The sequence below is a fragment of the Camelus dromedarius genome, chromosome 26, assembly GCF_036321535.1.
Source record: "Camelus dromedarius isolate mCamDro1 chromosome 26, mCamDro1.pat, whole genome shotgun sequence".
Classification (NCBI taxonomy): Eukaryota; Metazoa; Chordata; class Mammalia; order Artiodactyla; family Camelidae; genus Camelus; species Camelus dromedarius.
In genome coordinates this window covers 26,487,868-26,502,886 of record NC_087461.1, presented here as the reverse complement: position 1 = coordinate 26,502,886, position 15,019 = coordinate 26,487,868, and the positions used below count along the sequence as shown (strand labels likewise).

General features: G+C 46.6%; 1 protein-coding gene across 1 annotated transcript in view; it reads right to left on the bottom strand.

Annotated features, from left to right (window-relative positions):
- Window positions 1–15,019, bottom strand: part of LOC135319413 (uncharacterized) — a 93,210-nt gene that overhangs the window by 35,727 nt on the left and 42,464 nt on the right. The window contains exon 7 of the mRNA XM_064479555.1: window positions 12,616–13,012. Within this exon, the coding sequence (XP_064335625.1) occupies window positions 12,836–13,012 (177 nt within the window). The 3' untranslated portion in view covers window positions 12,616–12,835. The remainder of the gene's footprint in view (window positions 1–12,615; window positions 13,013–15,019) is intronic.

Sequence of the window (15,019 nt, the reverse complement as noted above, 5' to 3'; positions counted from 1 at the left end):
ATTCTCAGCAACCCTACTAAGTAGACACAGATGAGCAACCCGGCACTGCGGATGAGGAGACGGAGCTCGGAGGAGCCGGGGACGCTGACCGTCCTGCTCCCCGTGACACCACGTCAGCCCAGGGCAAGCGCTGACAGAGCTGCACTGAGGGGACACCCAGCTGCATGGAACCTTGGGGGACTGGGGAATCCCAGAAAACACTAAAAATTCTTCAGTGAATAACGAGCTCAAATATGTTACACTGTGCCCACATCCTTTAAACAGGGAACATGACTGAGATCTTTTTGATGCCTCCGTGTCCTTTCTGCCATCATCAGTTATTTACCCTCTCAGCACGACCAGTGATGATCTGGACCCCTTATGAAGTGCACTCAGATGGCAGAGCTTTTAAAGTTGTTTTATGAAGTTTGTAATACTCTGTCTATGCCTCACACAGGCGGTCATCCATCACTTCTCACCGGTGTGGATGTACCACCTGAAATCACTCTTTCTGCTTTTTAAAATCCCTTCATCTAATCCAGACTTTTCAACAGCAATGAAGCAGCTCAATCACAGACAGTGGACAGCTTATCACCAAATGGACTCGAACAGCCCATCGGACTAACTGGAAGCCCTTTTCTTCTACTAAACCCACTTCCAGGTACTTCATCATTTTCTGATTGGTGGAATTGGCCTCTGACTGGCCTACTCATAGAGCTCCCAGCCTCACATCCGGGGGTGGGAGAGGACCCTGCTTTTGGGAGAAATCAGTGAGGAAGGCGGACATCCTCCAGGTAGGTCTGCATGGGTACAAGTGCCACAACGTGCTCAGAAATTATACCGTCAGCACCTCTGGGCTCCCATGGACTGGTTTCCCATTAACCAAACTCATGAGACATTGATGCAAGAAAACCAGAAATTTAACTTATTAATGTAACAGAAGACGTGAATCTATGAACCAGACTGAAATATCAGAGTTCAACCATGAGTACCTTTTCTTCTCAACGGCCCAACCACGGGCAGGCAGTCACATGGCAAGCGTGGACAGAAGCAGAGCAAGAAGGGTTTCTAGATTAACTCAATGGAATAATTTCTGTTATACTAACAGATTTACTGTCTGGAAAACAATTAACGCTAATCACACAGCACTCTTCGTGGACAGCGGCCGAGACACGACTGTGAGCACCTGTGTTACTCACCTTTCCCTGTCCTTTCTGGGGTAACTGATACACAGAGGTACAGAGATCCATGGATGCAGATACCTCTAAACACCCCAAGTCCATTCTGGGAGCCTAAAAACCAGACAGCCAGGGTTGAAATATCAGCTCTGCCCCTTACTAGTTCTGTGACCTTGGCCAACTTACTTACCCTGTGTGTGCCTCAATTTCCACATTGTAAAACTGGGATAACAATCAAACCTTCCTTACTCGCTTGTTGAGAAGATTGAAGGAAGAATTTAGCACATTTTTGGTTCTCAACAAATGTCAACTTAATATTACAGTGGTTTACAAGTCTCCTTTCTAATCATCTTCTATGTTTCCTGGCTAGACTAAGTCCCAAAGGAAATCCTTATTTCTCCTTTTATAAACTCTTGGGGAGCACCCTTCTGTTCCATCCCACCACCTGTTTAAACTAAGGGAGGGGATGCCTCCTCCCCACCCCTCTGGGCCATGGAGAGGGCTTCTCTCTTCACACCCCTGACCCCTGGCCCAGAACTAGCCCTCATCACACTAACAGAGTGGGTTGTGATTCTGGGGAGACAAGCAGGGCATGTGAAACCCTTCCTTTCCCTCCAGTGTTGGCCACCCTTGGGAAGCACCTGGGAAACTCAGCTCCATGGCAGGACAGCCCTGTGAATGATGGGGCAGATCCTCTCAAGGGAAGGCTCGCTGTGGCCCAGAGCTACCTGGGACTGGGTGAGTCTCTACTTCTGGGACACAGTATCATGACACTCATTTTCCAACAGCCCTGAAGTTCATGGAGAACGTGGCTTCATCAGTAACAAAGAAGACATTTATCGCCTGCCTAGTCTTTTGTGTCATCTCTCAGTTGGCTGCTGGAGGCAACATGTGTATAAGTATTGGATCCCCTTAGGCCCCAACATATATGATGTAACAAAATATTCTGTGGCTTAACGATGTTTCAGGACGACTGTGTAACAGTTCTGACTCTGCTGCTGCTAAATTATGGGTATAGGAACTATGGAACCTCCTCAAATATCTTTCATCATAAAACCAGCTCTTCTTATTTTCCTGTTTCTTAGTAATTGCCAAAGACTATAAAATGATGGCTTCACACAAAACAGCAGCTAAAGTTTATGAGCCCTCTTGACATACCCACTGTGGTAAACACTTTACATAATTTCTAATTCTCACAATTCTACAAAGCAGATATGAGCGTCCCCATCTCACAGACGAGGGAAAAACTCAGAACGAACTGACTCAGGCTCACGTGGCTCAGTGGCAGCACGTGCACGCAAACCCAGGTCAAAAAACTACACCCCTTCCTATATGTACCAAATCTCCTCCCACCAATTAACACACAGCGGCGGGGTCAATACTCAGGGAACTCAGTACACTTTTCAGCTTTAAGGTGCTCCAGAGGCCTCCTCTAGCTGTTTTATAAATTCCCGGCTCACTGGTTTCTAACACTGGAAGAAAAGACCGATTTTGCCATTTTTGCACAGCAAGTCTGAAATGTTCACTGCGAGATAGCAGAATAAAACTAAGATATAGGCAGAATAATTTTTCCAGGTAGACAGACATAATGGACATTGTGCTATCCAGAAGCATTAAGCAAGGAAATCAAAATAAAATCACGTTGTTTAAGCCTTCTTTTACAAACAGGAAAATTAAGACTGTAAGAAGGTGCAACAGCGCCACCTATGGCTAAAAAGACCTTCCAGGTTGCCGGGAAACATGCAACACAAAAATTGCCTGTAAGATCAGAAACGAGAATCAGATAAATAAAAGCTTATGTAGCACATACTGCACTTCGCTTCGGGGAAGGGAGGGGTATTCAGTATTTAATCTGATATTGCTAATACTCCTGAATATAAACAAAAGACGTAGGCTCATGGAAACTCATCTTAGAAGAGGAAAGAATCCATTCCAGCCACTTCATTTTACAGGAGGGGAGACTGAGACCTGGGATATGTCCTTCTGGCAATCAGCAACAAAGCTCTCCTAGGCCTCATGTCTTGCACTGTAACAAAACCCAACAGATCTGAACTAGGCCTATAGTCATAAAAGTCACGTCTGTATTTTTCCAACAGTAGGTAATCTAAGTATCTTGGAAAATACTTCTCAAAGAGCCAGGAAATCATACATGTTTCTTGAAATACAAAAACATTTATTTACATATTAAAATAGCATGAGCTTTATTCTCTCTATTAAAAAAAAGTGACATGTCAAATCAATGTTTTGATATTTTAAAACCTGCTGAGTGCAGAAAAAAAATCAAAATTTTCTTTAATCACAAAAGAGGGAAGCTTATTCCCTGAAAATGATCAATGTGGATTTTTCTAAACTTAATGGTTCTGGTCAGAATCCCACGAATTAAAAGTCTGAGTGGATGGTTACACGGCAACATGAATTCTGAGTTGTAACAATACACTTTCTGTGTAAATAATCTTCAAGGTGGTCTGCTGAAGGCAGTTTAACTAGTCCCTGTCTCACTAGAATGATACAGATTTCATTTAAACTTCATACTGCACTAAAAAAAAAAAAAAAACTGAATCCTTGTTACTTTAAGCCATATTCATATATATCATATATATACATATTGAATATGAGTCAGAAATAAGCCACACATTTTAGTATTCAGAGTTGATACTTCTAAACTATCAGTCATTGTGACAGCACATTTTTATTAAGCACCTCTTCAGTGCTTTGTATACAAGACGTCTAACTCTCACAGTCAGACATGGTAAACGATATTACTCAAGTTTCACAAATGATGAAATGTACTTAAGCCATGAAAACAACTAACATATTCATCATCAAGAAAGAAAAGAGTAAAAGATTTTACTTACAATACTCACTGACAATCTTTCCTTCCATACTAAGACTACATAAAAGCAATTCAGTCTTTGTAAATTTTTCTGTCAATAAGCACCACTAGAGAAAAACAAGTAACATCATTAGCAATGGTTGGACTTTCTGTTTTGCACTATAGTTTTTTTTAATGTTTTGTTTTTAGTGCTTACAGAGCACTAAAATAAAAAAAATTAACTTTTTAACTCATTACCTGAGAATAAAACATTTGTGAAAATGTACAATTTTAATTTATGCCACTCTGTCACACATTCTCACTGGTTTCTCTCTTTTGAAGGCGTCATCAGGATGAGATCACTAAAATCGGTCTTTTATGGAGTCACAGGAGTTCGGGAAACCACTCAACAGGAGGCTGATTAGAGGAGCAATTGAGATTGCATCCTGTGCAGCCAGGGTTCCAGCACCGAACTAGCCACTGCCAGCTCTGTGTAATTTGGGACAAGCTGCTCCATCTCTCAATCCCTCAGCTGCAAAAAAGGAGACACTGATACCTACCGTTAAACACCTGCTATGAAGTAAAACATGAGGAAAGCATTTTAGCCTTAGGTAGGTGTCCACTCAGAGCGAGTTTTGTCATTATGATGATGAGGATGGCTTTTAATAAATTAAGCTAGACCAAAAAGTAGAAATCACCATAAAGGAGAAATATTTTAAGTCAATGAGCATTTCCTTTTGGATGGATTGCAGAATATTCCATAGATTTTTTTAATAAAGCAAGTTTTATCCATTAATTATAGATTTACAGGTTCATGGACAAGTCTCCAGAAAAAGAATTAGAGGCCTCTAACTTCTGAATACTAAGAAAGTAAAGTTTTAAAAATATCAGGGGGGAGATTACACCTCATTTGGGAGAGTATGTGCTTAGCATGCATGAGGCCCTCAGTTCAGTCCCCAGTAACTCCATTTAAAAACTTTTTTTTTAAGAAATGGAGAATTAAAGCAGAAAGATGGAGGAATACAGAATTTTTTTAGAGACTCAACTCCGATTTAAGATGGGGAAAAAATCATCCATTTCTCAGAGGAAATATTGAGAACTATGTAAACTGGATCTGAGAAGTCTAGTCTTTTAACATTATTCATGAATTCATATTACCAAATCTTAAAACTACCTGATAACCCACAGTGGTGATACTGATATTAACAGCTGCCAACACGGATCGAGCTCCGGGCTACCCTGGAACTTAGCTCTTCTGTTCCAAATGTTGGCTAAGCTAAGATCATCAGGGAAGGCAGGGAAGGAGAGAAGAGGAAAGTCCACCTGGCAGCCTCCATCTGTTTTCTTCCAGCCACAAGGCGCCGGTAGGGCGGCCCCGCTAACAAGCCCTCCCCATAAGAAAATCCCGCATCCACACTGCACCTGCCGTCCCCAAGCAGCCCCGACGCCCCCCTCCCACTGGTCGCCTCCCAGCCTGTGAATGACCTTCTAATGACCCCCCACAGTTGGTGGCACCCTCCCCCTCTTCCCCGCTACACACACATACACACACACGCACACACACAAACAGCCAGGGCAGCCTTCCCAAAGCACAAATTTGATTACATCACCCCCACTTCAAACCCTTCAGAGGCTCCCTGGTAGAGTTCTAGCCCCACCTGACCCTGACCCTGACCCTGCTCACCCAGCCTCACCTCAGTACCCAGGTCCCCAGTGACCTCAGGGGCCCCCTGACCTGCTCCTACTTCCCACTTTTCTCCAGGCTCATTTTGACTGTTTCTTAAGGAAGCCTTCCCTCCCTCCAACCTCCTCACTTTGTTCTTGTGTTCCTAGAACATTCTAGGCTAAGTCAACTTCTGACACTGCTAAGCTGTCAAGAAGCAAATACATTTTTCTTAGTACTGTGGGTCCACCTCCTCTCCCCTAGACACTCAGAAGTGCATGTGTTATGAATAAATGAATGACGGGGTGGGTCTCAAAAGGACAGACAGACCTGCTCTCATCTGCCCCAACCCTTCTTTCTGTAGAATATCAGAAGCAAAACCAGAGGTACCTTTCCTGAGGGTCACTTCCTGCTGACACCCTTCACTGCCTCCAATGTCAGTTCTAGTAAAACCCAAGCTCCTCCAAAGCCCTCCAACCCAGGCCCTCTCCAGTGTCTTCCCCAGCAGGGCACCCGCCGCCCTATACCACACAAGGCACTCTCCCCGAGTCCACACCCACAAGCCTCCAGGCCTCTGCCCGGGCTGCGCCTGCCACCTGAGCCACCCTCTTGACTCCTACTCCTGGCTGACTCTTACTCTGTCCTCAGAACTGAATGTAGAGACCATTTCTTCCAGGAAGGTCTCTCTGATAATGTCCTTTAGGTCTTGGCTGGGCTTCCCCTACAGCAGCACTGCAAGGCGACCCACTGGTGTTTGTCCACCCGCTCCTTTGAGACCATGACCTACTGGAGGCCACGTGGGAAAAAGGAGTGAGATGACAAGAGGGGTAGGAAGAGCAAAAAGCAAAATCACAGCCCAAGTCCCAAATTTAAGGATTCTTTCTTAGAAAAAAAGAATAAAATGTTTCATATGTGTGTCATTTGGCTACGATTTTTGTGGCTCATGGAAAGCAAGAGCTTGGTGTTCTAGTCCAAACCCCAGGTTACATGAAAAGAAATGTATATATTCTTATTCAAAGGAAACCCGGGCTGCTCAACAACAGTTTGCAGTTAGAATTGAAAGGAACTTTGATAACGGCAATCTCTCTCTCTCTCTCATTTCTTTTCTGGTATCATATAGTTTCAGAAGTATTTGTATAAATAACTGATGGCTACAGCCCATAATTCTGCACTGGAGTGTTTGGGGCTGAGGAAACCCAGATTACATGCACTGTGTAAATGCAATCACACCAACACACTGACAGGCGCCTAGTGGCTGAGCTGAAGTTCCAAAGCAGTCAGACTTATGCTGTAAGAGAACTCTAAATAGAAAGTAACAAATGCAATGTTCTGTACTCAATTTCATTCATTATATGGGCCATTAACCCATAGTATATCTTGTCTAATGAAACCCAAAAACAAATTGTCAACGTTGATTTTCTCCTTCTGATCGTTTTATGCTAACACTGGATATCAAACCCTCACTCCATACGGAAAGCCCAGGCCTAAGCTGAAGCACAGTTACATCCCGTGGAAGAAAGCCAATCAAGGGAGAAATGGAGTTTCCCTTCAGAAGCCGCTATGTCTGGTTTTGCACCTGTACATCATTTGAAACGACGTCATCATCAAAGGAGTAAGACCTTACCTCTGTGGGGTGTAAAGCACTGCGGTGTTTCCGAACCATCAAAGAACACTGAGCTTTGTGAAACAGTCCTGAGGTACTTAAATCGCACTTTTCTGAAATGCTCCAAAATTGACCCACTTCACCATTCCAGGTACAACAGGGAGGTACTGGAATTAGTAGAGAAAACATGCCCTTGAAGTCTGACAAGGCCATGCTTGAATCCTGTTACAGCATTTACTAGCCGCTAAACGGACCAATTCCTTAACCCTTCTGAAAAGGCTTCCCAATCCACAAAAGGGGCTGCCACCGCCCACCTGGGAGGCATGGATGTGAATGCAACACGCAAGTAGGGCGGCCGACTGGTACCTGACACGGGGCCTGGCTAGTTTCCCTCCGCTGCCCTTCTCCCCCTTTAAACTAGCAGTGTTCCCCCTGGTAAGGGTCAAGCCCAGGAACAGACTGCCCGATTCTTCTGTGTATCCCCGGATACATGCCTTACCCTTTGGAGGCCAGAAAAAGAACTGTCTCCTCCCCAGTCACCATCAATGTTCTTAAGAGTCTGAGTTTTTTTAACTCTGTTTTGCAGGGAGACTATTCCAGAACTTTCCAAGCACCATTCTCCAGGTTGGCTCCTCTCCCAGCGCCCATTCCTTCTCACCTCAGATTCTCTGTCTGATTGCCTTTTGTTCATGGGAAAGCGAGTCCGGTAGGGTGGTGACTCCCTAGGACTCCCTCCCTCCCTCACAGGTGAGTGTGACTACCTTCTTCCCACTCCCCACTCCAACTCTAGCTTCTGAGGGGTCTCTCCTCCCGGACCCTGCAGCCACTGCATCGTCCTAAGATGCACACACATGGCCACGACCCTCCCTTCAGATTTCTTCCTGGGTGGCCCTGCCCACCCCCCGGCCCCTTCAGGATAAATGGCATTGCTCTGAAAATCGCAAACGCCGCTGCCTTCACACCAAAGCTGCATGGTCTGGGCTTTCCTCCAACCCAGGCACAGCCCTGCCCTCCCTCAGCCTCAGTCTACACCTCTTGAGATGAGCTCATCCACCTGCACGGCTGTGAACACCAGCTAAGAATGACGACTCCCAAAGTGTATCTCTAGTCCTGCTCCTTCACCTGAGCCCCAGGCTCATAGACCCGAGTGCCTCTTTGAAGTCCTAACTTGGATGACAAATGGCATCTTAAAGATGCCTCATGTCCACCATTTACTCTGGAATTCGATTCCTGGCAGGTACCTCCCAGGCTCCCCATTTTAGTAACAGCCCCAGCACCCACATAGATGTTTGAGCTCACATTCAATATCCCCTGTTCTCTCCTCCCAGCCTTGTCCTGGAATCAGTCCTGTTATTTCTGTCGCTAAGCCAATCTCAAGTCTGGTTCTGCAGGGCCCACAGCCAGAACCCCACAAGCTCACAGCAAGGTGCAGTGAGTCACAGTCCTCCGAATGGTGCTCCCTGGAGGGGGAGGCATCTCCTGCCGCCGGTCACCTCAGAAAGCACTGGATTCTCACAAAGGAGGCCCAGGAGAAGGGACTCAAGGTTCTCCCGTAGTCTGAGCTTTGAAGGGCCCGAGGTCTGGGGGAGCTCCTAATTAGCAGACACACTTGCCAGTGAGCAGGTGAGGATGGAGGAACCCAGGCAAGGCTGTTCTCACTCAGACCCCTGGGCTTTCGGGAGCCACGGGAAAGGCCTGTGTCCAGGGCACAGCCCAGACATCACAGATCCCAGGCTGCATTTGCCAACCCGGATAGCCTCGACTCCATCTACTTGCGACACTTACTTACGTTCTATTCCCGACCCAGAATGTGATGGACTGTTTCAGAAAGTCTGGTCTATCTTAAGCGAGACCAAGTCAGTGAAGGATGAAGTGTCCACATTTGGACCAGAGCATGAAAGGAGAAACAAGGTCTCATGACCAGCATGACGGTGGTGGCCAAACCCTTCCTCTGGGTGAGATGAACCAGGGTGTGGGTGAAAATGCAAGGTCCTAGGTCTGTCAAAGAATCTTCCTTCACGGCTGACGTGGGTGTTGGAGTCTCACTACCGCAAACTAACGACACGGCCGTCAGTGGTGGACGTCAGCTGCAACAGACACAGAGTCAGCTATTTACTGCCAACATGGATTTAAAGTAAAGGCTAATGCAGGGAGGCCTGCACAGCTGCTTAAGCAAACCACAGACCAGGCTCTGAATGCCCACTGGCTGAAGCAAGAGAAAGCTACTGTCCCTGTTAGTGGTCCCTGTGTCCACCAGATCCAAGTGAGCCAGCTACTTAGCAGAAGGCCACATTGTCCTGATAGAGAAACCAGCGTCGTAAAGAGAACAAAAGAGTGAAATGGATTTTAGACCCACTTTTGCCCCTTTACGAGGACAAAGTAAAGTAAATGGCATGGGGAAGGCAAAAGCAAAAGAAAACCTCTTCCTCCAACAGCGCCTCTTGTGGGCTGCTAACCCCCCCCAGCCGGCCACGTACTCCCCAGTGACCGCCGGCCAGGAAGCGCCGTCATGTTCGTTACACAGCGACGGCCAGGAACCGCGTGTGAGTAAAAGACAGAATCAAGCAAGGTACTGCAGACTTTGACTTTCCAAGTGAAAATACCGGTGAAATACATCCCTCCGAAGCCACCTAAATCAATTCGCATCTCACCTCCTCAAAACAAACAAGCAAAATTAATAATGGCTCATTTGTCACCAATATAAGGAGGACCAAACAGGCTCCTCCAAGCAAGGATTTTAACAGGTATCAAACACCAGTGCATGATGTGTTAACAAAACAAAAATTCCAAAACATTAGAAAGTAATAAGATGACTAGGATAATAAATGGATCAAGGCAGGTGTTAAGTTTTTGCTTTTTAAAGTGATGGAGGCAGCACGAAGTGAAATGTAGGTATTTCCGATGCAGGGTGTGCACAACCCACATTTTCAGACCCAACAGCATGCTCACAGGGTGGTACGAGAGAAAAAGGAAAAGAGGAACAAGCAAAAGTTAGAAATACACAACAACCAAAATAACTTTGACAGCATGAATATAAGAATTTACGTGAGTGTGATGAGGCCGGAGACGCGGGGACAGTGAGACCCACCGTCACCTCCTGTTCCGGGGAAGCCAGGGGCCTGAGGGGAGCAACACTGCCTTGGGGACCCCAAAGTCGTCAGCTCCCCAAACCAAAACTACACCTACATGTGCCTAGACAGCTTTTGATCTTCAAAACTTGGTCGCATTTCAGGCTGGACAGTTTTACTCACTCCCACCAAGAGTAGCAGGAGAGAATTAGGCTCTGCTCTTGCAGCAAAGCATTGTTTTAAAAGTTGGGTGACTATGGAATAAAAGCAACAATGGAGTAAAAGTGATGGGAGGAGAACGTGTTTGACCGGAGCTCACTGGCTGCTTTATCTCACTGACATTCAGATGCTGGCCGAGCGCTTCTGGTACCAGAACAGACAGATCCTACAGGAGGGAGGTTTATTGCGCTGCTGTATTTTGATGCCCAGAGCTGTGCCTGGTAGACGAGGTTCTGGGTAAACAATGGTGACAGTGTCAATCACTATGCACTAAGCACACTGTCCTGAAACCCTCCTCTGCCAAATCCCAAGGACAGACTTCAAAAGGCAAAGCAAGCTGGCAATCTCCTGTGGGTACGCAGACTCATAGCCAAGCAGTTACTGAGCAAAAATGTCACCAGTGCCTCCTATGACAAAAGAGGAGGCACTGGCCAGGGGGCTGGAGCAGGGCTCCAGGCTTCCACCGCTCACCCACCAGTCTGTCCAGAGGGAGAAGATGGTCCTGCTGACGCTGCAGCGCTGTGCGCACGTGCAGCCCCACCTTAGTGCATCACCGATGTACCTCTCTCGCCTAACTCCTGGGGGCTCAGAAGGAGGTGACAGGTGAGGTGGACAGAGCCAGCCTGGTAGTGGCCTGGTGCTGGCAGCTGTGCCCTCAGCAGTGCCCAGGACCCTAAACGTGACACCTCATCTCCAAGGAACAGAAGGGGGCTTAGGTGTGTAGATCACAGAGCCCTGCGAGGACAAGTACACATCATGGCCACAACATGTCACGCAATTTCCTTAAGCCATAGAGGCATGTCCGGGGAGGAACTAAAAATTCATCCAGAGCCCGCCAGGCTCCACACGCAGGTGGGACTCGGGTCCCCTGTGCCTTTCACTCGCAGGGCTGGCCGGGACTTTCTTTTTGTAAGTTCTCTGGTGTCTTCTCTAACTTACCAAAACCCAGAAAGTATGGTCTGACCTTAGATAATTCCAAGAGTTACGGAGCTCGACTCCACAGCGGGCCCGGTAGCATGTGCCAGGACCACCAATCGTCACCTATGAGACTGCCTTGTGTGCTCTCCAGCGCGGGGAGAGCAGACTCAGGGCCCAAGGCCCGAGGCCAGGGGACACAGCTTCCCTCGCTCTCCCCAGCAAAGGGGGACCACCTCTTAGCAAAGTCATCTCGCCGTCTTCTGCCCGAGGGACGGCACGATGGCCACACAGGGAAGCAGAGTAGAGGGTGGCGGAGGGGGGCAGATGACCCAGAAGAGCTCGTCTGCAATTCTGGGGCAAAGTGGGGCTACTGGCCTAATCACAGGGACAAAGTGAGGACGAATTTTCCCATACTCTGTCCCATACTCCGTGACACGCCTTCCCCTGCGTAAGGAGCTCCTTTGGAAATCCCTGGTGGTGTTTCTGATGTCCTAACCTGGCATGGTGGCTGTCAGGCAGGAAGAACAGCCTGGGAGGCAGGAGACACGGGCTCCACCCCCAGCTCAGCTAGTGCCTCGATCTGCTGTGTCTGGGGATTCAGCCCCTCACGTATACATCAAATGGACGAGACTGTCCCAGGACAACGGGAATACAGCGAGAGTCACACAAAGAAAGTTTTCCAGTTGTCACATTTAAAAAAGTAGAAAAACAAATACTTTAAAGTGATTCTAAGAATAGATCTAATTTAATGTAATATGCATTATACTATCATTTTGACTTGTAGTAAATATAGAAATTATCAAGATAGTTTACATACTTTTTTCTAGACAAGTCTCAGTGTCTGATGTCCATTAGACCTTCTGCACATCTCAGCTTAGACCAGCCTCCTCCCCAGCACTCCCAGCCTCTTTGGCTGTGGCTACCCTATTGGACAGCAACTCCAGGGGTCCCACCAGGGGTCTTGGTTGGAAAGGGGGAGTAAGTATCCAAACTAACCCTAAATGGATCTCTCTGAACTAAAGATGAATTCATTTTTAAAACTATGAAAACCGTCAGGCTGCATCTCCCTCCCCCCTTGGCTGCAAGACAGCTCCCCTTCTTGCTGATCCCTTTCTGGATGTAGGAAAGCAACCCAGGCACACAGCCAGGGCGGCCGGGACTCCACGTAGGCTTACCTGCTGTCTGTGTCCAGTCCCACCAAGTCCTTCTTAAATGAGATGCAGAGGAGGGGGATCTTGTCCCCAAAATTGTTGGTGGCCCTGTCCAGGTGCTCGGACTCGAGCACGATAAAGAGCGACTTGATGAAGTCCTTGATCCTCTTCTCCACCTTCCCACAGTCCTCGTAGCTGGGGTACAAGGCCACATCATTGCACAGCTGCTCTGTGAGCTCGCCCTTCAGCACAAAGACGAAGAGCCACGAATTGTCCTGCGTGTTGCCACACAGCTCCTCTGCACAGGTAGCTCCTCGATCTGCAGCCAGTCCTTGGCCAAGCGGTCAGTGATGGTGACGAGGCCCATGACCCTTTGGTGGTCTGGAAGTCTCCCTACTCGTTCTTGTGTGGGTAGTGGTACCTGTAGCGGATACAGAATGACTGCTGGAAGCCGCACAGCCTGACCTGGCTAACTGAGGATATCTGTTTATAGATACATAAGAGATTCTCCTCCAAGATAATCCCCACGTGCTGGACCACCATGGGGAGAGTCTGGTGGTCCTCAGCACACTGCACGTAGTCAGCAATGCTCATGTTGCAGGCCCTGCCAAGAGGGGAGAGGAGACTGAGGTACATGCTGTACTGTGGGCTGCAGGCCCCTCTGGGATGCAGTGACTTGTGTGTACCAGCCAGAAGGCAAGGGAAGCCCAAGCAAACCTGGGGGTACAGTCTGTCCTCAGAGTCTGCACATGGCTACCATAGCTAGGATCACATTATCCTGCTCTTGGTCTAGGCTTCCAGCCCCTGCAGAAAAGGGTCATTTCTTGTTTTCTGTTTCCAACATCTAGCCAGGCCCTGATGCTCAAAAATGCTGAATAAATGAATGAACAAAGGAACTGCTTCCACACCCCTCAGCAGAATATAAAGAAAAGAACCACAGTGGGATCGAAATACCTGGATTTCAACTCCAATTTACTTGAACTCCTAAGCTGCAAAATAATGGATAAGAAATCTCGCCCTGGAGAGGAGGGAACAGTTCAGTGGTAGAGCACATACTTAGCAAGCACGAGGTCCTGGGTTCAATCTAAAATATCTCCATTAAAAAAATGAAACAAAAAATAAACTTAATTACCCCATAAAATTAATTAAAAATTAAAAAGATAAAACATTGCAATTAACACAATATTGTAAACTTGACTATACTTCAATTAAAAACAAAACAAAACAAAACAAAACAAAACAAAAAACAAACCTTGCCTTACAAGAATATATCTAGATCAAGGCAGATTGCAAATGCAAAATGCCTTGTTTACCACCTGCATAAAAAGGGGGGACTGTACAAATTTACTAATCCCTCCTTTATGAGCTGTATTTCCTTTGGGAGGTTTTATGACCTCTGAGAATTAATTTTCACAGATGAAAAAAGAAAACATTAGCTGATTCTCAGTACTGCTGAAGAATTAGATAACCGTATGAAAGCATCTGACCCACAGAAGGTACTCAATAAATGTTTGTTGAATGAATGAATAAACAAGAAAGTGAATGCTGCTCCCTTCCACAATCATAATGGTACTGTCTGGAAATCACAAGCCCATGTCCCACCCGACTCTACACTAAACATGTGGGTGACCTGGGCAGGTCTATGTGCTTCTCTAAACCCTAGTTTAATCACGAATAGAAATGAGGGTAATAACACAAACCTCAAAGGGTTAGTGAGTCAATAACGAATTATACCCCAACCTTGCAAGATGGAAACATTAAGGAAAATTGGGCAAAGAGTACATAGACTGTCTCCGTATCAGCTCTTACAACTGCATGGGAATCTTCATTACATCTCAAAATAAAAAGTCTAATTTTTTAAAGAGGCTACTGAGATTAAATGAGCTCACTCTCTTAAATAAGGAACACACAGTACAAATAGGACAATGCCCAGCCCATAAGATACACTCAGTTAACATTCTCACTGAACCTACTGGTCTCTCCAACTCCAGAGCACAAGGATGGGTTCTCATGGCCAGAAGCCACTGCACCTGAAGCTAACAAAGCTAATCGTCCGCACTTCCAAAAGCCCCTGCCACCACCCTAGGTCTAATTTTGTATTTGTAGCTTTGTTTTCTTTTTCTTAAATAGGAACCCCCAATTGCATAGCCTTCAGGTCACCAAAACCTGACCACGGAAATCATGACAGCAGCCCTCCCCAGTGAAACAATAAAATTAAAAGCCATATCTACAAGAACTCTGTGTAATTTTAATGGCAGGAACTTCATCTTGGACTGAGAGGAAGAGGACTGGGGAGGAGGGGGCAATCTGGGGCACATAGACCCAGGGGCTACCTGTCCCATGATGGACTTTAGACTCAACCCTCACCCTCCAGGAACTTCAAAATACACATCGACAGCATGCTATGGACAAGGTTTTTTTTTCTTTT